The 24,836-nt window shown below is 42.1% G+C and overlaps 1 protein-coding gene across 4 annotated transcripts in view; it reads left to right on the forward strand.

The window, feature by feature from the left end:
• TGFB2 (transforming growth factor beta 2) overlaps positions 1 to 24,836 on the forward strand; it is a 97,138-nt gene that overhangs the window by 10,093 nt on the left and 62,209 nt on the right. For 2 of the 4 annotated variants that reach the window (XR_002729908.2, XM_023203718.2), the window contains exon 2: positions 7,269 to 7,352. The exons of the other annotated variants lie outside the window; for them this stretch is intronic. Coding sequence is in view for 1 of the 2 variants with exons in the window: in XM_023203718.2 (XP_023059486.1) it covers positions 7,269 to 7,352 (84 nt within the window). In the remaining variant the exon portion in view is untranslated. The remainder of the gene's footprint in view (positions 1 to 7,268; positions 7,353 to 24,836) is intronic. 4 annotated transcript variants of the gene reach the window in all.

The following is a 24,836-nucleotide window of genomic DNA, read 5'->3' on the forward strand; positions in this document are numbered from 1 at the left end:
AAGCACAGGAGATGCACATAGTATATACTCCTCACAGCCAGAGTCTTGGAAATCAAAATTTTTTAAATTTTTATTTCATTTTTGACATCTCAAGATTTGCCATTTGTTTCATAGGGTATATAAAATTTTAGGGGATTTTTTTTTTTTTTTTTTTTTTTTTTTTTTTTTTTTTTGAGGCAGTCTCACTCTGTTGCCCAGGCTGGAGTAAGTGGCACAGACATGGCTCACTGAAGCCACCATCTCCTGGGCTCTAGTGATCCTCCTGTCTCAGCCTCTAGAATAGCTGGGACCACAGGCATGCACCACCATGCCTGGCTAATTTTTTCAATTTTTTGTAGAGTCAGAGTCTCCTCATGTTACTCAGGCTGGTCTTGAACTCTTGACCTGAAGCAATCCTCCTGCCTCTGCCTCCTAAAGTGCTGGGATCACAGATGTAAGCCACCACACCCAATCGGGAAAAATTGTTTACACTATTTGAACTGATCTCTGAAGGTGCCTATGAGTCACATAGTACTTGCCTGTTTGTTTTTCTGGATCCCAAAGTCCAAAATCAAACAACAGAGGGGATGTTGCCTATAAAAGGCTGACATGCAGACGGGACTTCTGTGTAATGCACTTCTGGGGCTGATTTCGCTTCTTCCCACAGGTGCCTTGCCTCTCATCACCTCCACCAGTTGAAAAGAAGCCAGGACATTTGAAGTCAAAGCTGAGGCAGGTCAGGCCCCTGTGGTTACATTCACGTAGACCTCATTTCACCTCTACGACCAAGAACTGGCCACAGCCGCCTCTTAGCTGTCAGGCAATTCATTTTAAAGGAGGCTTTAGCAATAGTATGACATTACAGTGTAGAAATCTAAAAAAGGAAGCCTGGTGCAGTGGCTCACACCTGTAATCCCAGCACTTTGGGAGGCTGAGACGGGTGGATCACCTGGGGTCAGGAGTGTGAAACCAGTCTGGCCAATATGGTGAAACCCTATCTCTACTTAAAATACAAAAATTAGCCGGGCATGGTGGCAGGCACCTGTTATTCCAGCTACTCGGGAGGCTGAGGCAGGAGAATTGCTTGAACCTGGGAGGCAGAGGTTGCAGTGAGCCGAGATCGTGCCACTACACTCCAGCCTGAGAGACAAGAGCCAGACTTCATCTGAAAAAAAAAAAAAAAAACAAATCTCAAAGAAGAAGCTGAATGAGAAGAAGGGGAGGGGCTGGCCAACAGTCACTGCAGAGAGTTTGAGGAGTAGAAATGATATCAGAGAGGGGAAGCCACACTAAGGCCTTGGATAGTTGTTCACAGTGCAACATGTTCACTCAGTGATTTAGCATCCTGGCCTTCCTGGGGCAACCCAGTAACACCACTTCACTGGTGTGGAAAAACATTGCTGTCCAAAAGGAACTGAATTCACTGGCTTTAGTGTCTGTTAGGACGGAAAGCCTCATCGTGCTGAGAAAGCGATCCTCCCTGGGCCGGGACCATCCCTTCATTCTCTCAAATGAGGGCTTGGATTTGTTACTGCCTGATAAGTCAGAAATGTTTGGCTTAGATGTTCTCTTAACCACAATGACTTGAGGAACTTAAGGCAAATGGAAAATGCTTCCTGGATATTGTGAAGTCCAAACCTTCTGGAAATAGTTTGAATGTATTTCCATCCCTCCACAGGCAGCTGTTTTTCTCTCACACTAGCGTGTTCCACTAACGTGTCACTGTCCCTCAGGCCTTTCAAGCTACCTATATGTCAGTAATTATGAAACAGGTTATTTCTGAAGAAGAGACGCTGCGTTTCTGAAGAAAAAGTCACAGAGGAGCTATTTAAGAATAATGCTGGTCTTTCAGAGATGTTGTTTCAGGAAGTACTGTAGCATCTTTTTGGTCTTCTGAAAGAAAAAGAAAAACGTTATGACTGTGACTTTGGCTTGGTTCATTTTCCTTTTCTTATCTAACCCACACCACACTGACAAATACCACATCTGTCTTGACAAACTAGTTTGCAAATACCTATTCATTCATAATTTTAGGCTGTTGTAAGAATCCTTATTTGTTACTTCATCTTGTGAGCAAGAATGCAAAATTTGGTTTTCAGAAAGATACTAAAATGACCGCAAGTCCACTGGTCTTTGCAAATCTCTCTATCTGAAAAAGATGACTGTGTACTTTTTAGTGGGTTTTCAGATCACTAAAATATTTATTGTTGCCAAAACATAAATGAGAACTTTCTGGGAAATATAATTTAATTTTAAAGTTTTGGATTCATTTCAGTGTTGGTAATCTCAATGCTTCTTAGACCAAGTTTATCAGGGATTTTTCTGTTTACACCAGATGTAGCAGTAACTTTGTTGTTTCTTCTATTTCGGTTTTTAAAAAATATGATCATTTATTTCCCTATCTTTTGACTTAATCTCATTTTCACTTATTTTCACTTTTGCTTTGACATCTTATGGCAATATGACTGAAGTTGTTTCTACTTCCTTTATAGTGAACTCTTTTTTTATTATTTTTTTTTTGAGACAGAGTCTCGCTCTGTCGCTCAGGCTGGAGTGCAGTGGTGCGATCTCAGCTCACTGCAAGCTCTGTCTCCTGGGTTCATGCCATTTTCCTGCCTCGGCCTCCCAAGTAGCTGGGATTACAGGCGCCCGCCACCATGCCCAGCTAATTTTTTTTAGTAGAGACGGGGTTTCAACGTGTTAGCCAGGATGGTCTCAGTCTCCTGACCTCGTGATCTGCCCACCTCGGCCTCCCAAAATGCTAGGATTATAGGCGTGAGCCACCACGCCCAGCAGTGACCTCTTTTAATAAAACTGCTGGCTTAGAAACTCCAAAAAAGTGTGAATGACTTATTCTGATTCTACTTTAGAAGGAGAAAGAAACAATCGCAGACCAAGGACTTTTCTGTGCAAAGGATGGGTGGTTTGGTCAAGGAACAGTCCCCCCGGAGGTCAGTCAGGGCTTTCTGTGGGAAAACGTTTCTACATTCAAGTTCATCCTTGGCATTTTGGGCTCTGCAGGTTAAAGAGAGGGAGACAGAGAAAGGAGTGCTCCAAACCTTCTGACTCCTACCTGGAAGTAGCCAAGCAGAAGCAAAGTTGAATAATAGCCATGACCTCAGGCTCTGAAGCAGCAAGTTCCACCTTCAGATGTGTCTGTTAAACTTCACCACCCTGGGTTGCTTGTACCTGTCTTCACTGTTTTCTATCTGAGATATCTTGAGGCATTTTTAAAACATTAAGTTGTTTTGAATAGTAATTTAGTCACTCATTTGTATCTCTTCATAGTATTAAGCTTTAGGTTATTATGTGTGTTAACTACAGTCACTGATCAGATCTCTAAGTCCTGAACTGCCACGGTTCCACCTACTAAACTTAACACTTTTCTTCTACGTAGAATGAGGTGACTGGTGCTAGTTTGTCCTGGAGAGAGAGGTATTTCAGAAGAATTCCACTGTCAGAAAATATCACCATCAATAATGAAACTATGTGTAAAGTCATGTCTAATTTATTAACTGTTTGTCACTAGTACTCAGATTATAGAAAGAGGGTCTTGATCCAAGCTGACCCTGAAGTGTTATACATTTGGATCAGTTTTCCCTTTCTCAGTAACATTTGCTGAGAATTCTCCAAGAAGAGTAGAAACTCATTGTAGTTCAGTGTTGGGAGGAATAATTGTACCTGCTTACAGAGTTGCTATATCACAAGAGAGATGCAGCATTGTTTGTTTGTGTGGAGAGGCTGGAGGGATTAGGGCAGGAGTTTATTTGATAGGGAGTTTAGTTGTACATTTGTAAGACATCTAATTTTGCTTAAGATACCATTGCAGTAAGAATGGTTTATCTCTATCCTATAGACAGTCACACTACACAAAACCACTACCTACTCAGAACAAATAGCCCTTATGAGGGAATAATTTTTCCTTGATTCACCTGATTGGATTGTTTTGAGGTCAAATGTGGTTTTTTGAAAGGCCTTGCTAACCTGTAAGGCACAATAACCTGTACCAGGGTTCTCAAATTTTACCATGCAAAATAATTACTGATGTACCTTTTTAAGTGTAGATTCCCAAACCTTTGTCACCCACCCCAATTCAGATTATAATTCAGTCATTTTAAGGTGGGCTCCAGAAACCTGCATCTTGATAAGAAGGCTAGGTAATTCTTGTGCAGTTAGTTCAGAAACATACTCTGGAAACACTGTGTATTTTTGTTTTGTTGCTTTGTTTCTTAGCTGTGTCATCGCAGGCAAAAATAAACCCCAACATTTTTATAGTTAATTAACTTCATAGTCATTTAATTACATTGTAAATTACCCATGCAAAGTTTTAATTCTAGGACTGTTTCTATTTTATGACTTGTGTTACCCATAGTCCCCCATCATAAATTAGTGAGTGCCTGTGTTCTTCTAAAAATATTATGTTTCTCACGTGGACACAGTGAGGGGAACGACACACACTGGGATCTGTCAGTGAGGAGCGGGGAGGGAGAGCATCAGGATTAATTGCTAATGCATGCAGGGCTTAATACCTAGGTGATGGTTGATAGGTGCAGCAAACCACCATGGCACATATTTACTTATGTTGCAAACCTGCACGTCCTGCACATGGATCCCAGAACTTAAAATAAAATAAAATAAAATTTAAAATAAAAAAGTTATGTTTGTAAGACTATACATGCCTCAGATTTTGATAATTGTTTACATTTCTTTGTTACAAAGCCTTTTTGCATATATCCAAAGCCTCACTGTTCTAAACAGAGTGTATCCATACCCCAGTGCTGCTTCAATGATGTAGATTATTGAAAACTGATTTTTTTTTTCTTTTTTTTTTTTTTTGAGATGGAATCTTACTCTGTCGCCCAGGCTGGAGTGCAGTGGTGTGATCTTGGCTTACTGCAACCTCTGCCTCCCAGGTTCAAGCAATTCTTCTGTCTCAGTCTCCTGAGTAACTGGGACTACAGGCACATGGCACCACACCCAGTTCATTTTTGTATTTTTAGTAGAGAGGGAGTTTCACCATATTGGCCATGCTGGTCTCGAACTCCTGACCTCGTGATCTGCCTGCCTCAGCCTTCCAAAGTACTGGGATTACAGGCGTGAGCCACCGTGCCTGGCCTGAAAACTGATTATTTTAAAACTAAGGTTTGCTTTCTGTGGACTGAACAATCATTAGCATCCTTACATCTCTATCTCATTCATGGTCTTAACCTCTAAGGCATTGGATCAGCTCTGGAGCTCCCTGTCCTCCCGCCTTGCTTAAAAACAAAAAAGAAAGGAAAGAAAAGAAGGGATTTTAGTACTGCTTTATAGCGAGTGAAAGTAAACCAAAGGTGCGTGCTTGGGAACTGCAGGCTGGAAACTGCAAGTGACAATAATTACCTCACGTTATTCCCACACAGACTTCCTATGACCTGGATGACCTTGGGATCTGTATTCTGTTTAATAGAATTGTCCCTCTTCTGCACCACGGCATACACTGGCCTGAAGAAGGTGCTGTTTCCCAGGAAAAGCACTTAAATCCCCCCAAGAAATGCATAGGGCCATAGTTTCGAAGAAAAAGTATTGCTAACCAAGTGACTTACTCTACATATTCTGCCTTTCTCTGGTTGTATTCTTTGAGATTTTTATTTAAGATAACTTTCAGCATATCTTTTTAAAGGTCAGATATGAATGAGAAAACTTTGTTTGACTTGTTAATCTTGTGACAAACAATTTATATGCAGTGTAGCTTCCTGTCTTTGCTGACTGGTTATTTGAGGGAATTTTCTTCCTGTAAGACTGTGGAGAAGCCTCTAAAAATAAACAGCATGGTTTCTTATTGTTGGGAACATATGTGAGCAGATGTCAGCTGGAAGCAGCATATGGTGGCAACATGATAGCAGTATGTGCTTATAGAATCCCCACCGTTGGGTCTCCGTCTTCCATGCCACACTGGCCAGTCAGAGCCCCATATCTCAGTTCAAGAGTGTTCTACCTAGAAGGTGTAATCCACACATTTGTGAAAAATATGCCACTGGGATCTTGATAGTGGGCTGAATATTCGACATGGTAAGTTCCAGAGTATGGAAAAAGTCTCTGTTATCCATTTAAAAATTGAGTTGATAAGAGGCACACATATAGAAAAATAAAAATAAAAATAAAGAGAAGAGTCCACAAAGCCTTTGTCTTGTGTTGAAAGAAGTTTTCAAGTCAGGTCTGAATAGTGGCAGTGTTACCTCTAGAAGACATGCCCTATAAACATGGAAGGTGCAGGGACTCAATGCATGTAAGGAGCCAGGAAAGAATGACATTCATACCAGGTCCTAAAAGGCAGTCAGGGCTTCTTTTGTCACACAAGTTTGACAACTGCTCATATTCCTTGACCACTGTTTATTTGTCAGTCTGTTTTAAATATATCATCTCATTTCAAGTTTATAAAAACCCTCAGGGGTAGGGTTATGTCTGCCTCATCTTACAGACTTCCCCATGGATTCACAGGAAATCAGTGACAGAACAAGGGTTTGAATTCACATCTTCTTCTGCAAAAATTCTATATTTTTATTGACCCTACCACCAATAAAAAAACTTTTGAACACTCAGCAATATTTTCTCTTCAATTTGAGGTATTTTGGGGGGAGAGAGGATGTGCTTTCTTTTCTAAGAATATGGTGGGCAAAATACAAATTGGGTTGCTCTTACTTTAAAGAAAGCGAAGTTCAAATTTTCCAGATGTAATAACTGTCGTGGAAGATGTGTTTAGTCCATTTCAGAGAGCTCTAGCTTTTTAAACTGTAGGTAAGTAGCCCCAAACCAATATTCACTTGTAGTTTTGACTGATTCAAGAAGGAGTTTTCACATGCAGCTTAGAAATGATGACAGGTGGTTTTAAGAACACTGAATCTAGGCCAGCCAAATGAAAACCAAAGTTTTATTCTTAATAGGTAGGCTGTCTTTTGTCAAAGGAGGTCAAAGCCTTTCTTATTCATCTTTAATATAAATCAAGGTTTTATTTTACCGTTTCAGTTATAAATTGTATGCTGTTATTTTAACATTAGAACATGCTAAAGGGAAAACTGAATTCAGGAGTCTGACTGCTGGTTAAGGGATGCCAGAAGATCTGGGACTAGAATCTGGAATCTTCCTTAGATCCTCAGTGTCTAATCCCCTGGCCCCAGGTAGCAGGGACCTTATATCTGGGGAAATGATAAGAACATTCAATGAGTCCCTCTTCTACTTGAATCTTTGTATAGTTCTGTGCCAGGCATCTCTTCAGTAAAATAGCTAATGACTGTGCTTTTTAAAACTCCTAGCTGTCTGCCCAGTTGTTACAACACCCTCTGGCTCAGTGGGCAGCTTGTGCTCCAGACAGTCCCAGGTGCTCTGTGGGTACCTTGGTGAGTACACTTGTCTGCTTTATTCCTCGTTTGACATAGTTATATCAAATCCATCTTTAGTGTTTGTCTTCTGTGGGGAACTTGCCAGGGGCAAAATGAGATTCTGAAATGCAGCCTTGTAGTTAAGCGATCACTAAGGTGCCTAGAATTTTTTTTAGTAAGAGTTTACATGAGAAAAACTGATGAATAACTTTGAAGTAGTACAATGACTATATTTCAGCATGTAAAAGAATGACTTGTGGGGATGAGATATGTGTTCTAGGGGTCACAGAGTGATTTGTCATACACCTTTCCTGATCCCCATGGAGGCCACTTTCTGGAGGGTTGGACAGCATGGCCTGAATGTCAAGAGGATATTCTTTTTTTAATATCTTATTTGTATCCATGTTCTTGACACGTAGTAGTCATAGATCCATGTTCTTGACACGTAGTAGTTGCTCAATTAATGTTTCTTGTCCTGAACCAAAGTTGAAAGGAGATTTTCTCTCCTTTAAGGTTCTAGAGCAAGCTTGTCCAACTCTCGGCCTGCATGCAGAAAGATGGCCTTGAATGCGGCCCAACACAAATTTGTAAACTTTCTTAAGAAATTATGAGGTTTTTTTTTTTGCAATTGTTTTAAAGCTTCTCAGCTATCGTTAGTGTTGGTCTATTTTATGTGTGGCCCAAGACAATTCTTCTTTCTCCAGTGTGGCCCAGGGAAGCCGAAAGATTGGATACCCCTGCTCTAGAGGGAGACCTGTGGGGGAGTTACGCTGCTGATTATCTGTGGCCTTTGTACTGACATGTCTGGGTTGCATGAGGAAATGGATTGTCGTGGGTAAGGCCCTCAGCTAACGGGACCTGTGAGCTTGCCACTTGCTCAAACTGCTTAACCCTGACCCTCAGAGCAGATGCAGGCTCCCCAGAGCCAGCACCAGGTGTTAGGCTGAGGGGTACAAAAGCCAGAGGTCTTCACCCCTTTCTCATTGGGAGCACTGATTAATTCAGCCATTTATTGAATGCTTACTATATACTGGACAATGAGTCCACAGCAAAGAATAGAGCTTGGGCGATCCCGACACTCAAAGAATTCAGTGGCTAAAGTTATCCCTGAACCATGCTCAGGAAAAAAGGAAACAGACCTGCAATCATGGCATTGGTTCACTGCATATTTTTGAGGCCCTGAGAAGGTTTGGATTATGTTGATTCTAAATGTGGGTGGAGGTCCCGGCTAGAGACAAAAGAAATGTTTTTATTATCCTAGGAAAAGCCTAGGTCACTGGATACCCTATTCTGCAATGTATCATGCCTACACATTGTTGCTTAGAAATCAGTATAGTTTATTTACAGTGGCCTAAGCTGGGGTTTCCTCAAAAAGAACTCATTCTGTTGAGAATATACATTGATTTTAGTACAGAAAGCCTCAAAGTGGCTAGAAGCTGCAATGTGAATAAAAAGAGTGAAAAGTTTAATCATGCCTTTAAAGCTCCCTTTTGTGAGTCATTATGTTTTGTTTTTATACTCTAAATTCTAATTTTATTTCACTAGCTAAACCAAGGAGTTAAACATCTGAGTTCCCCCGCTCCCCCCTCCTCCCCACCCCCAGCCCCAGCTAACCGGCTATTTGGAAAGGAAAACGGGAGGGAATGAGAGAAGGAAAACATTTGTTGAATACCCACTATGTCCCTGGTACTTAAAACACATCATCCTAATTTTCCCCACATTGGTTGGTCAGGGAGGGCCAGAATGACGATCCCCATTTTTTAGGAAATTGTGGTTTGGAGAGGTAAACACCTTGTCTTTGGTCACAGAGCTGGCTAGTGACAGAGCCAAAATCTGAATTCAGGTCTGGCCTGGATGCCACCATACCACAGAGACCCCAAACTTTTCCCCCTTTCTTCGGCTTTTCCTTTGGAATCCTGTCCTGTTAATTTTGTAACTTTCTTGCCTACTACTTGGGATTAATTTCCTTTTCATCTTTTCCTCCCATAGTAAACAAAGTGAGAGGCCTACCCTGGTTTTTTGGGCGGTTTTTCTTCTCAGACACTCCTCACTTGGGGTTATTTTCGGTCACTTAATTTCTGCGAGCTTCTCTCTTCCTTTGGTGAAAAAACATTGGAAACCCACCCTGCTCCTCAGCGAGTCAGGGAAAATCAGGAGTGTCTGAGGGTGTGGAAGGGGAGATGGGGCGCAAGCTCCACATAGATTCCCATACAGTGGGAGGCTTTTCCACCTTGCCCAGCTCGCAGGCTCTGGAAAAACCCTGCAGACCCCTTTCAGACCTCCATGCAAGGCTGCTGAGCAGTGGGGCTCTGCATTTTTTTTGTCTCTGTTCTTAGAAATAGTAATTGAGTAAAAATGTAAGTGAGCGTATGCCAGGGGGCAGGCATCCAGGGTCAGGGTGAATTTCTCCATGCTGAGTGTGATTCTGAACACTCGTTAAGTGAAGTTGGCCTGTGCCAAGCAGCTCCAGGGCCATCCCTGTCACCTTGCGTGAACCGCCTCTCCATTCCAAGGAGATGTTGGGAGCGGCTGAAGGGAGCGTGAGGCCTGTGGCGCCTCTTGCTTTTCTCACTCTCTAACCTGGGTGTTGTTGATAACGACGTGTTCTGACACTGACAATTGGACTGGCAGCTCTGATGCTGCATCAGCTTTAAATTAAATACCCTGAAGGAGAAAGTAGTCTATGCTCCTCACAGCCCATGTGACTGCGAAATCATTTTTCTCTTTTCAAGCTTATTATCCCCAATAATATTGGTTAAGATGCGGTTAGCTTGCCTAAAGGTTTTTTTCCTATTAAGACATAACAGTAGAGATAAGTTTCTCTATGAAGGAATGGATTAATAGTCATGAAGGCAAATATAATTTTTTTAAAAAACGTATTTACTAAGAGGCTTTTAAGTAACTTGATTAAGATTTAAAGTGTTTCTCTCTTTCTGTCTTTTTTAGAGACAGAGGCAAGGTCTTTCTCTCTGCAGTCCAGGCTGGAGTGTGATAGCATGATTATAGCTCACTGTAACCTCTAACTCCTGAGCTCAAGCAATCCTCCCACCCCAGTCTCCTGAGTAGCTAGGACTACAAGGGTGCACCACCGCACTGGCTAATTAAAAAATTTTTTTTGTTGTTTTTCAGAGATGGGGTCTTACTATGTTACCTAGGCTGGGCTCAAACTTCTGACCTCACGCAATCCTCCTGCCTCAGCCTTCTGAAGTGCAGGGATTATAAGACATGAGCCACAGTGCCTGACCCGAGGTGGTGTTTCTTAAAGTGTGATCTGCATTTCTGTCTCCTGGGACATCCATTAGATTCCTTGGCCCCATTTCAGAGCTGCCGAGTCAGAATCACTGGGGTGGGTGGAGCTGAGGACTCTGCACATTTTAAACAGGCACTGCAGGTGCTTCTGACCTCACTAAAGTTTGCAGCTGCTCAAGTCAAAGGATACTCTGATTATGCACATCTGTTTACTCAGTCCTACCACATGGACGGATTCAGATCCAGTGGACTCTCTGTTTGATCAGCTGGTCCTTCAAGTGTGACCCTGAACCTACAGCCCCTGTGGAGTTTTTGCCATGTGCTTTCCATTTTCCCAAATGCATGCAAATATTGAGGTAGTTATTAATAGTATCACACATACCCTCTGCTCACTGTTCTTCACAGAGGAACCAGTATGCAAAGAAGTAAATTAATCATGTGGGTGGGTGTTGGATGCCTAGTTTGAAAGTTATGTATGGGAGTGAATTTCTGCACTCAGATGCCTTTAAGTGGGCAACTGTGGAGTGGGGAAGGGACTTTCAAAGCTAGTGTTTAATGCATAAGTGACACATATCATGTATAAGGTAATGTGTAATTCCCTGAGGTAGCGTTTGGCCAGAGCACTGCTGACCTCTTGATGGCCTGAATCCTGTTCTGAGACATTCCATGGGGTAAGGACCTAGTAAACAATGGAATGTAAACTTTACTATCTCAGCCAAACTCAGCTTTGGGTAACTGCAGGGTTCTCTTTCCAAATGGTTTTGTTCAACCAGAGGCATTACAGCAGGCAAGAATCTTACCAACCTATTAAGAAGCAAAGTTAATGATAAATCACCTAGTATTTTCTTTGTGCAACCCTGTGCCTCCCGGTATTCTGATGTTTTTGAACCACCTAATACTTTGAAGCCAACTGTACCGTATGGATATTCTATAACTACTGTAGATTTTTTGGCTATTGAACTATTTACAGAAATATCCAGTTCTCGTATGTGGTCTGCATCACTAAATAGCCCACATCGCTATTGAAGTGTGAGAAGAATGACTTGATAGTATTCATTTTACTACCCACATAAGTCTTCAGTTAAAAGAGCTGTACATTAACTACAAATATAGATATAATTTTAAGATAAATGTCAAATGCATATAGAGACCATTGGAAGAGAAAGGTGAAGAGAGGACATTCATTTTTTTCTTCTTCTTTTTGAGATGGAGTCTCGCTCCTCACTCTGTCACCAGGCTAGAAGTCAGTGGCCCATCTCAGCTTTTTGCAACCTCCGCCTCCTGGGTTCAAGCAATTCTCTTGCCTCAGCCTCCTGAGTAGCTGGGACTACAGGTGCATGCCACCATGCCCAGCTAATTTTTGTATTTTTAGTAGCGACAGGGTTTCATCATCTTGGCCAGGATGGTCTCAATCTCTTGACTTTGTGATCCGCCCGCCTCTGCCTCCCAAAGTGCTGGAATCACAGGCATGAGCCACCGTGCCTGGCCGAAGAGAGGACATTCTTATGATATATTACTTCATTCAACTGTATTTATTGTATTTTATTTTATTTTGAGATGGAGTTTCACTCTAGTTGCCCAGGCTGGAGTACAGCGGCATGATCTCGGCTCACTGCGACCTCCACCACCCGGGTTCAAGCAATTCTCCTGGCTCAACCTCCTGAGTAGCTGGGATTACAGGCACACACCACCACACCCAGCTAATTTTTCTATTTTTAGTAGAGACGGGGTTTCACCATTGTGGCCCCACTGGTCTCAAACTCCTAAACTCAGGTGATCCACCCTCTTTGGCCTCCCAAAATGCTGGGATTACAGTCATGAGCAACCATGCCCAGCCTATTCAGCTGTATTTATTGAGTATTTACTTGTGTCAAACAGCAGTCTAGCTGCTAGTGAATTGAATAGCAAAAATCCTTGTCCTTGGGGAGCTTACATTTTGGTGGCATAAGATAGATAATTAATAATAAAGATGAAATAAGAATTTAGAATTGGATAAATGTTTTGCAGGGAAAGTAGAGATTGGTCATGGGGATGAGGAGATGAGGTGCAATTTTGTATAAGCTGGGCATGGATGCGTTTGTTAAGAAGGCAGTGCGTGTAAGCAGACACTTGAAGGAGGTTAGAGAGTAATCTGGGACTAGCTAGGGAAGGGCATTCTATTCTGTTCTATTCTGACAGACGGAATAGCTGGTTCTGTTGTGGCACGTTCAAGGATTGTGAAAAGGATCCTAGGGAGAGATTAGAGAGATAACGAGGGATAAGTGATGTGGGGCCTTGTAGGCCATCATCAAGTCTGTGGCTTTTCCTCTGACTAAAACGGAGAGAAGAGTGGTTTTAGCCAAAGGGCCATGTGGCTGTTAAGAATGTTATGTCAGGCCGGTTGCGGTGGCTCACGCCTGTAATCCCAGCACTTTGGGAGGCTGAGGCAGGAGGATCACGAGATCAAGAGATTGAGACCATCCTGGCCAACATGGTGAAAACGTCTCTACTAAAAATACAAAAATTAGCTGGGCGTGGTGGCGTGCGTCTATATTCCCAGCTACTCAGGAGGCTGAGACAGGAGAATCACTTGAACTCCGGAGGTGGAGGTTGCAGTAAGCCAAGATCATGCCACTTCACTCCAGCCTGGGCAACAGAGCAAGACTCCGTCTCAGAAAAAAAAAAAAAAAAAGAAAGAAAAAGAATGGTATGTTGAATGGCCAAGGTGGAAGTAGGAAATTCAGTGAGGAGGTCTTTGTGATGCATCAGGATGGCACTTTGCAACTGCATTTCTATAGCAAGAATCTCAAACAGACGTGCCTTATGCTGAGTTTTTTCTTTAGTAAATAGTTTGATAGGCAGGCTACAGTGGATTTTGTATTTAGGAAATATGTTTCTGTTTGATGGTTTTTAGTTAATAGTCCTTAGTTATTGGCAACTCACCCCCTTCCTTTCTGAGGAGAAATCAGTTCTGCAGCCTTCTGTGTGTGAAAATAATCCCTTGGGTCTCCCAACTTGTGCTCATGCATGTGGAATGGCAGCTACTGGAGTTCATACTTGCGGTGAGGCCTAGTCATGGCCTTCTTTGACATGATAGCCAGGGACATGTGACACTGTACCCATAGCTGACCATACTTTGGCCTAGGAGAATGTCAAACTACCTTTTGCGGTGTGAAATAGAAAGTCAAGCTTGGAAGGATCCTTCTTTGGATCTGTCCAGCTGTGCTCTGTGCAAGTAATAGAAGGGCTTTCACCTAAACTTTGAACTGAGGTCATAAGCTAGAGAATTTGTGAAACTATGTCTCTTATCAGTCAAAAAGAATTTCTGTTGGGCTAAAGTTTGCTTTCTAATTCTTAAGTTTTGAACAGGAAGACTTCACACTGGGTTGTTGATTTTATTTCTTCATACATCTGTACAAGAAACATCAATTAAGCCTACTGTGTGCCAGGTGATAGATGTAAGAAAACTGCATAGATCCTGTCCTCAGGGAGCCTGCATTTAGTGAGGAAGTCAGGTGGACCAAACCAACCAAACAGAAACAAAAAGCCAACCCTGTGGTTAATTACAAGGAAAGCATCTTAGAGGCCAGAAAAAGAATTGTGCAACTTGGCCAAGTGGTGAAGGAAGCCTTATTGGGGGAGATGGTATTTACCTCTTGAAAGATGACCTTTGAGATTGTAGTTTGGTAGTCATCAAGCAGCAATAGAAAAGTGTTTATGTTTTCTGGAAAGAGATTTGCCCCTTCATGTAATTTCTTTCTCTGTGAGTTTGCATTACTACTGTCTTAATGAGTCATGAAAACCAAGAAATGCTTAATGTGGTCTTTGAAAAAATTGATGTATTCTTACAAGGGAAAAACTTTGAAATACTGAGACTAGAGAATAGGACAATATGGTTACATCAAGTATTTGTTATTCAAAGTTGATATATTAAGAAGACATAATGGACCTATTGTATGTAAACATCCATGTGATGATGTGGTGTATGGGGACTCTGGAATTTGGCATTGTTTTGTAAGCTCAGGGTCACTGTCTAGAGCTTTTCTCTCAATCTCAGTGAGTGATAAACAGCACAGGTTTCTCCCATGTTCATATAGATGGCCTTGTGGGATGGCTGTGGCTCTGTTCCATGAACTCTTTATTCCAGGACCAGGGCTTAGGGAGCAGCCCCTAACCCGGGCATGCTGACCTTATGGCAGAACCAGGAGACGTGGCAGTTGTCTTTACCCACATTCCATTGGCCAAAGCAGGTCACATGGCCACACATGATTTCAGTAGCCTGGGAATTGAGTACAAGGGAGAGAGGCTGTGGGGATGGGCCCAGGGGAGAGGGACAGCCAGCATTTTGAACAAATGATACAGTCTACCACAGTATCTGTAGAGGTGGAGGAGTTGGGGAACAGAGAGAGGTTTCGCCCACTTTAAAAAAACTTTCTGACTGGGTGTGGTGGCTCACGCCTGTAATCCCAGCTCTTTGGGAGTCCCCGTGGGAGGAATACTTGAGCCCAGGAGTTTGAGACCAGCCTGGGCAACATGATGAAACCCCATCTTTACCAAAAATATAAAAAATAGCCCGGCCTACTGTGGCACGTGCCTGTGGTCCCAGCTATTCAGGAGCCTGAGTTGGGAGGGTCACTTGATCCCGGGAGGTGGAAGTTGCAGTGAGCCGAAATCACACCACTGCATTCCAGCCTGGGTGACAGAGGGGAGACCCTGTCTCAAAAAAATAAAATCAAATAAAAATAAATAAATAAATAAATTAATTAATTAATTAATTAAAAAACAGAAAAGAAAACCTTTGTTTTGTCGATATGACATGATTGGATCCACACTATTGCTGTATCTGTGGGAATATGGGGCACTTTATTGAAATACGAATATGTACTACATACTTGGTTGGTTTTATAAGACATGCATGTTATTTCCCTCAGTTTTCATTAATGCCATTCTCCTTCAATCAGGATAAGTTTATCTGTTTTAAAAGGCCCTGTTGGCAGTACCAGGTTTCTAAAGCAAGTTCTGATACATTATATGGAGTTTATGTATGTCTGACAAACTCGGAAACTCAGGCTTACTTTCAAAGCATGCAGGCATATCTTTTAGCCTTAGGTCCTAGATTGTCACTCTGGTCCTGGTATGTCTAACAGTGTCTAATAGATGTTGTCCACAATAAGATTTCAGGCTGAGTTTCCATGAGAGTCTGTAGATGTTTAGCTGTTTGCCAGAAGAAGTGTGGCTTTCCTGTTTCTTATCTCTCTTGTGAGAGTTCCATACCATCTTAAACATTGTGTACCGTGCAGTTCCCTAGAACCCCATCTATAACTTGAACCTTAGTCTCTTGAGAATGACCCACCAGGTTGATTGTTTAGAGTCATGCTCCTACCTGTTGTTTCCAGTGAGCAAACTGGAAAGTAACCCTGCCTGGCATGGGGCATCTGCTGTGGAACCCTCAGCACAGTGACAGTGATCTGCTCTGACTGCCCCTGAGTGTGCTAGGTAGCTCAGTGCTTGCAAGTTCATAAATAATTATCCCCACAGCCTATTCTTAGTAGCAACAGATGCTGAGCTTTTCCAGCCTGTTCTCGGGGTCAGTGGTGGGAAAGAGAAGAAAAAAAATGAAAGCATTGTTTTGCACATGGCTGGACATCTGTATTTCTGAATTGCCCTGTTGTGTGTATGATGCAACTGCTGGAGCTGTTTTGCTGAATGTGAACTTTGTCGACCGACTGGAGTCTAAATTGGTTTTGGATCCCTCTGAAATCTAAATGGTCAGAGCATATTTTTCTAATATTCAGCTGGATTGTATCTTTGCTCTGAAGTGGAGCTGACTTCGTATGTGTTCACAGTGGCAGCAGGGGTTGCTTCTCTGTTTTCCTGGTCTGTGTTGCTTGTTTTCCCAAGACTGCTGCATACCTTGTCCATTGTCTATACTCAGGAGACCAGGAAGGTAACTCCCTGTGGAACTGTGGTCACTAGGACTTCAAGGATCATTAACTCTAGTGTTATTGTTAGGAAGAGAGCAGATTGTTTTTCAGAAATGAAACAGGTGAAGCACCAAGAATAGCTAACCTACTACATGGTGCACTGGTACCATGGCAAAGACTTGGACTTGGGATATCCAAGCACTTAGGTTGTTTGTTGGGACCTTCGACAGTCAAGGCTGATGTTTCTGTTTGGTAGCTGTAGTGCAGACATTCTCAACTTCACTATGTATCAGAATCACCTGGGGAGCACTTAACATATTACTTACATTACTCAGGCCAGAGTCCACCTCTAGAAATTCTGACTCCGTTGGTCTGGAGTGGGACTTGGTGTCTTTAGTTTTAAAAAGTTTCCCAGCTGGGCACAGTGGCTCATGCCTATAATCCCAGCACTTTGAGAGAATGAAGCAGGCGGATCACCTGAGGTCGGGAGTTCAAGACCAGCCTGACCACCATGGAGAAACCCCGTCTCTACTAAAAATACAAAAAATTAGTTAGGCCTAGTGGCACATCCCTGTAGTCCCAGCTACTTGGGAGGCTGAGGTAGGAGAATCGCTTGAATGTGAGAGACGGAGGTTGCAGTGAGCCGAGATCGCACCACTGCCCTCCACCCTGGGCCATAATAGCAAAACTCTGTCTCAAAAAAAAGTTTCCAAGGAGATTCTAATGTGCAACTGGAGTTGAGAACCTGTATTTTGGGGGCTTACAAAGCTTTTAATAAAACTGTGTGGCTCTGTCTAGATATACATGTTATGTTTTGAATGAATTTCTGCATGAAGAAAAGACATCTATTTGGGTGGTGATGTTGATGCATGGGGGCAGTGGATCCTATCTTTTGTAACAATATAATAAGTAATAATAATACCTTTCAGTTATGGAATAGTTATAGTAGGCTCCGGGCTAATCTCCATATTAGCACTATATATAAACACTATTATTATTCTAAGTTTTATAAATAAGGAAACTGAGGTTTAGTAACACCATGTTTAATTTCCTTATGATCACACAGCTGTCTGACTCCAAAGCTCATCTTATTCATCACTCCTCCAAGATGATAAATTTAGATTTAAATACGGAAAATGTGGATTAAAGAATGAGAAGTCTAAAAAGGAGAATCCTCTGAGTGAGAACCATATGCATCTGTATGTGTCAGGGAATCATTCTCTTCTGATGAAAGGAAAAAAAGATATGTCTGGGTGTGTTTCTTTTTTTCTCTTAAATACAGTATTTTTTTCCTAAGAACCTGTGAAAGTTCAAGGCAGACAGTGGAACCCAAGGGCTTGCATACTGGTATTGGAATTAAGCAGTGGTCTCTGAACTTAGTTCATGCATGCCCTTCATGTTCCCCATTAGAAGAATGAAAATAGCTTATATGAATTTATATGGAGGATGAGTGTGTCCTTACAGTTATTTTCTTGTCTAATTAGAGTGGGCAACATAAACTCCAGTGTTTTCATTTTGTTCCCTGAATAGGACAACTGTTTTGTTGTTGCTTTTGTTGTTGGCAGAGTACATACATCTTACTTAAATGACTGTGTTAATTCTCTAATGCCTGTTAAAAGATTAGAATAGTACCAGCACCTATCAATAGGCAGGATCCTGGAAATTCCATAGCCAATTCCTGATAGGCCCCATACTTATGAAGGAATGTTACAGTTGAGGCATCCAATAAATATTTATTAACTGAGAGAGTGAATGAATTTTTGCATATGTGTACCATAACAGAAATAGCATCCTGTGTATAGCTAAGGACTTCTTGGGAAATGAGAGTGATTTTAGTCAATTGCTATGCTCCCAGTTTCTCCACGGGGCCCCTGTGTTATGCTAACCAATTCCTAATTGCCTACCAGAAGCAGCTTTCTGTACACTAAACATAGCAATATTAGTAGGCTTTTAAAAAATCTTATCATCACAAGCTTCTGTTTATATCTCTCAGCCTTGATGAAAGGAAGCTGACTTTTGCTTTACTCGAAGTAGCATTCTTCATATTACAAGTTAGAAAAAGTTCTGTTGTCCCCAGGGCACATAAGGAACAGGAGAGAAGTTGCTTGCCAGCCCATGTGAAAGATGAGAAGCCCAACTTGGATGCATTCATGTCCCCTGCTACAGGGACACCTGGATGAGACCCTGCTCCCTCTGTGAGTTCAAACTGCTGTCACTGGAGTTATAAAGGGACATTTAGGCTTGTGTTCTTGGGTCTGTAGCCAGACAGCACAAGTATTTTTAGGGCTCTTTTTGTCTCAATCTGATTTCTGCTTGAAACTTTAACACACGCAGACTTCACTGAAATACTTTTAAACTACTCTCTGGGCAGTGTAGGAGGGGTTGGATTAGTACTACAGCCTTTAAACAGTTCAAAAAAATTTTTTTTTTATTGCTAAATATCCAACAGGCTGAACGGAGGAAATTCAAGTCTAACCCTGGAGGGACCCCTGTTTAGTCATCTGTCTAGACAGACGAGTTCATATAATGGGCCTCTCTGTTTCTTTCGCTTTGTATAACAGACGGTGGTCCCTTCCTTTAAACTTTGTGAAGATGTCAACCTTTGGTTCTTTTTATCCCAACCTGCTGTTGATAAGGCAAGAAAGTGACTCACACATGAGCCAACAATGACTCTTGAGTGTGACAGTTAGTCTTACAATCGAGTAGAAATAAAACATACACTTTGCATACAGGGAACCTGGGTAAAATCCTGACTGTAACATCGGGAAAGTCAGTTACCCTTTCTGAACTTTATTTCTTCTTCTTTTTTTTTTTTTTTTTCCTAAAATGAGAGTTAATTTAAAAAAAAGACAAAAAAACTCAACATTACTTCTTAATGATTCTTCAAAATAAGAAATTATCTAACATATAAAAATGTTTTTCACATGGTAGAGGCTGAGTAAATGGTCATTCTTTGATTCAGTCAGTCAGTCATTTTAAGGTGATCATTGAAGCTTTTAACATTTTTGCTTTCTTATTCTGAAAACCATAGAAAAAATAGAAATTCTAGCCCATATTTTAAATTTCATGTCAGCATACATTGAGAACAGCCAGTGCTTTTTTTTTCAAAGTCTAGAAAAGAAGAAAAGTGGTACCAATTTCTGTGAGAGGAAGATAATATTAGAGATAGTATTTTAAAATATCGGATATCAGGAGAGGAGGGAGAGCATCAGGAAGAATAGCTAAGGGATACTGGCCTTAATACCTAGGTGATGGGATGATCTGTGCAACAAACCACCATGGCACACGTTTACCTATGTAACAAACCTGCATATCCTGCACATGTACCCCTGAACGTAAGAAGTTGAAGAAAAAATATGGGATATCAATAATTTATATTCATAAGTTGAATGTATAGAATCAAAGGGAGGAATGGTGGTTGCCAGGGGCTGAGGCAAGGGGGAAATGAGGAGTTACTAATAAATGGGGTAAACTTTCAGTTGAGCAAGATGAATAAGATCTAGAGAGCTGTTGCACAACATTGTACCCACAGTCAACAATAATAGATTGTATACTTAAAAATGTGTTAAGTGCGTACATCTCCCATTAAGTGTTCTTACACAATAGAATTAAAAATATTGTTAGAAGTGAATAAGGCAGAATGACATTCTTTATCTTGTTAGGAGGGCTGGAACATCAGACCTTGCATGAAAGGACAATGTGTGTTAGTAACTATTTCTACAACTAGGCGGAATGTCAGCCACCTCACTTCCTTGTCATCTCACTTTAAGCTCTGCCTGGATGGTTCCTGAAAACAATGACCTACAAAATTTTGTTTTATTCTATTTAATTCAGTTATAATTCACCAGGCATATACTGCCTTAAAAATTTGGTGCCTGAATCATGCAGATGAATAAAAAATGAGATAGGTAGGGATGAGTCCCTCTTGGAAGAGGCATCACCAACAGCTCAGAGAGTACTAGGACCATACAACCTAGGTTTAAGTGGAGGCATTACTGTTTCTAGTTCCATAGCACCGGGCAAGTTCCCTCTTTAAGCCTCAGTTTCTTATCCGCCACTTAAGTGGGATAAATCCAGGTGTGTACCTGACAGCTGGTGTGCTCCCAATAGCTAGCAACATTGTTTTTGCTGTTATGCTTATTCTTTTTATTGTTATTAGTATATTATCCCTGCCCTCAAGTAGCTTATAGCCTATTTGTGGAGAGCCATTTGTACGCACTACCCTGCACAAAGCAAAAAATTTAAAAACTGCGGAATGGCATTTACGAGCAAAGTTCAATCTGAACACATAGGAAGATGGTTGGTTAATGAAACCAGCTTTGTTTATTTTGAGACATGGTCTTGCTCTGTTGCCCAGGCTGGAGTGCAGTGGTATAATTATAACTCACTGTAGCCTTGACCTCCTGGGTTCAAGTGACTCTCCCACCTCAGCCTAGGAGGTTAGCTGGGACTACAGATGATGCCACCACACCTGGCTAATTTAAAAAAAAATTTTTTTATAGAGATGAGGTCTCGCTTTGTTGCCTGGGCTGGTCTCAAACTCCTGGGCTCAAGGGGTCCTCCCTTGAGCTGGGATTGCAGGCGTGAGCCACTGTGCCCAGTCGAAACCAACCTTTAAGAGAAGCAGTCCCTAGCATGCCTAGAACAATGTGTATTTCTTAAGTGCTTAGCCACAGCCTTAACATGAAAGGGAAAGAGAAAAATCAGCCTCCTCTTCAGCTGGTAGAGGACAGAAGCAAAACATAGATATCTATGTTGATAGCCTAACTTTTCACATTTTGTAGTAGTATAGTTCATGACATTCTCAGACACTGAAATTCCATTAGAACCCAGTGCTTTACGTGGCTTTGAATATGGTATGTGTGAGTCATGTCTCTTTCAATACAACTGCAATCAATAAAAACCCCAGTAAAATGTGGTTAACCACAAGGGCATCCCTCCCCACCAGCTCCACCCCCAAATCAGCACTATGATTCATTCAGTTTAGTCCTTCTCTCCCTAATATACTTTACATTGGGAGATACTTATGCTTCCTCAAGCACAAAAAACAGAAATCCTACTCTTCTGCTGGTCGCCTGCCCCTCTGTTGTGCCACCTTGTCCCACCCCCGACCCCTAGGAAGCCCCGTCATGGCCTATACTCTGGGTAGCTGTGGCTGGGGGGAAACTCTGCCCAGTTTCATGGGGAAGCAGGACAGATGCTTCCAAAGGATGCAGTCTGAGGTCCCAGAATGCCTTACTGAGAAAAAAGTCTTTTCTTCTCTCTTGCTAGTATAACCCCGGCATCTTCCTATATTTTCCTTAAAATGAATCCTGAGATAAGGCTTCCCATTTGCCACCACCTCCTTCGTTTTAATTCATTATATATTTTATAGTGTTTTTGTTTGTTTGTTTGTTTTTGAGACAGAGTCTTGCTCTGTTTCCCAGGCTGGAGTACAGTGGCGCCATCTTGACTCTCTGCAACCGCCACCTCCCGGGTTCAAGCAATTCTCCTGCCTCAGTCTCTCGAGTAGCTGGGATTATAGGCACCCGCCACCATGCCTGGCTAATTTTGTCTCATTCTGTCGCCCGGGCTGGAGTGCAATGGTGTGATCTTAGCTCACTGCAACCTCTGCCTCCTGGGTTCATGTGATTCTCCTGCCTCAGCCTCTCGAGTGGCTGGGATTACAGGTGCCCACTACTGCGCCCAGGTAATTTTTGTATTTTTAGTAGAGATGAGGTTTCGCCATGTTGGCCAGGCTGGTTTCGAAGTCCTGACCCCAGGTGATCCGCCCCCCTTGGCCTCCCAAAGTGCTGGGATTACAGGCGTGAGCCACGCGTCCGGCCATTTTTTTTTTTTTTTTTCTTTTTTTTTTCTTTTTGGTATTTTTTAGTAGAGACGAGGTTTCACCATGTTGGCCAGGCTGGTCTCAAACTCCTGACCTCAAGTGCTCCTCCCCCCTCGGCCTCCCAAAGTGCTGTGATTGTAGGTGTGAGCCACCGTGCCCAGCCTGTTCCTTTTGCTGTTGAGACAGAGTCTCACTCTGCCACCCAGGCTGGAGTGCAGTGATCATAGCTCACCGAAGCCTGGAACTCCTGGCCGCAAAGGATCCTTCTGCATCAGCCTCCCAGAGCGCTGGGATCACAGGGGTACACCACACCTGGCCTGTTTTTTCTCTTATACAGAAGGGACCTGAGGCAACAGTATGCATTGTGGGTGCACACCAGAGGGATGGAGAAAGGCAGACAAGGAAAGGCGGGTAATGGAAGAAGAGGTGTGGCAAGGGCAGCAGCCTTCACATTGCTTCCTTGCTCTGTCTGTGGCTGTTACCCTCCTTAGTAGCACCTTCTCAGGGCAGCTCGGCCTAGAAAGCTGTCTGCCAGCAGATTCTAGTTGTCGTCCCAGCAGTCCTTAAAACGTGACCTTCTGCCACCAGCAAGGGAAATCTGTTCTCATTAGTACCTTTACTTATAAAAGCAGACCAAGAAAACATGGTACCTTTAATTTTTTTTTTTTTTTGAGATTCGTTCTGTATCCTAGGCTGGAGTGCAGTGGTGCGATCTCGGCTCACTGCAAGCTCTGCCTCCTGGGTTCACGCCATTCTCCTGCCTCAGCCTCCCAAGCAGCTGGGACTAAAGGTGCCTGCCACCATGGCTGGCTAATTTTTTTGTATTTTAGTAGAGACAGGGTTTCACCATTTAGCCAGGATGGCCTCGGTCCCCTGACCTTGTGATCTGCCCACTTCGGCCTCCCAAAGTGCTGGGATTATAGGCGTGAGCCACCATGCCCGGCCAGTACCTTTTATTTTTAAATTTTATTTATTTATTTATTTATTTATTTATTTATTTATTTATTTATTTATTTACTTACTTCTCTTCTGCGAGCCTGGAGCATCTTTTCTTTAACATGATGAAAATATTGCACCTGTCTTTGTTCCTCTGTAATGCTCAAATCTAGCTTTCATATTTTTTCTCAAGGTTGCCAATTTGGCAGGAGGTTTTATTTAAAAGTTCTGAGGTTAAATACCTGGAAGATAAGATGAAGCCAGTTGAAAACAGTGTTCTTTTTCTGTTCTCATGCCTGAGAGAAGTTCAGTCAGTCCTTATTTTTGAATTGGGCAAGACCAAAATTTAAGTCAGCTGGCTGTGATACAATCTCATTTTACCATTTTCTTTCACATGCTTCTAGTTAATGAGGGAAGCTGGGTCTTAAAATGTCCAGTTGCATTTAACTTCTTTTACTTACTTAAGGAACAAGTTACCCTTTGATAAGTACCTATGTCTAGTTCTTTTTATCCACAGTTGGTATTTAGTCAATAATAACAATAACAGCAATAATAATACTGATGTGGTGCTTCATATACTGCAGGCATTCTTCTGAACACTTTTAGAGACATTGATATTCATTTGATCCTGGCAGTAATAGGTATTGTTACTCTCTTCGTTTTGCATGTGGGGAAACCAAGGCAGAAATTGATTAAATAACTTGTCCAAGCTGTGAAGTGGTAGATTTATACCCATCAAAGTTGCCACCATCATCATCACTCGCATTCATTGGAAGCTCAAGTCGGTTACCAATCACGTGTCCCTAAAGCAGTGATATAGTGTAATGATTAAGGGCACAAACTCTGGAATGAAAATGGCCTAGGTTTGTATGTCTGGGGAAGGACATTCCACTCTAGAAGTAGATTCCACCTGGCCTAAAATATATAAATAATTGTGCTATCACACCAAGTTAGAAACTTACATGGTGCACACACATGCTATGCTCCTTACGGTCTGAAACTAGCAAGAGTAATCAGCATGCAAAGTTCTCTTTAGATGGCTTTTTTTTTTTTTTCCTAGCTAACCCCTTTGATTAGCAAATAGTACAAATGTTTATAGAGTTGGAAGATTTTTAATATCTTTATTTGAATTGCACAAAGCAGCCAAATGTAGTTTGGCCCTAGGCTGCAGAGTATATATGTCCGGGTGCCAAGAAGCAACTGCACTCCGCCTGGGATGCCAAGCATTCCAGACCTGTTACCTTGTAAGTGTAATATTTACCAGATTTTTGCTTCATCTGGAGATGAAGAGCATAGATGAATAGAGTGGGGGTGGGTCAGGCTGCTGGGAAGGGAGCTCAGTGTTGAGAGGAATCCCTGAATGAGTAGGTAGCTGGGAAGGGAGCAGAGATTTGCCAGAAAAAGCCCTTTTGCTGGCAACTTGGAATCTAGGAAAAAATAACAGAGGCTGACATGCTGGGGTGCTTACCATGTGCCAGGCACAGTGCCAAATGTTCTGCTTTCACCATCCTGTCTCATCCTTGCAATTCTATGAGACAGATGCTATTATTATTCCTACTTTGTAGATGGGAAAAGTGCAGCTTAGCG

This window comes from Piliocolobus tephrosceles, chromosome 1, assembly GCF_002776525.5.
Source record: "Piliocolobus tephrosceles isolate RC106 chromosome 1, ASM277652v3, whole genome shotgun sequence".
Classification (NCBI taxonomy): domain Eukaryota; kingdom Metazoa; phylum Chordata; class Mammalia; order Primates; family Cercopithecidae; genus Piliocolobus; species Piliocolobus tephrosceles.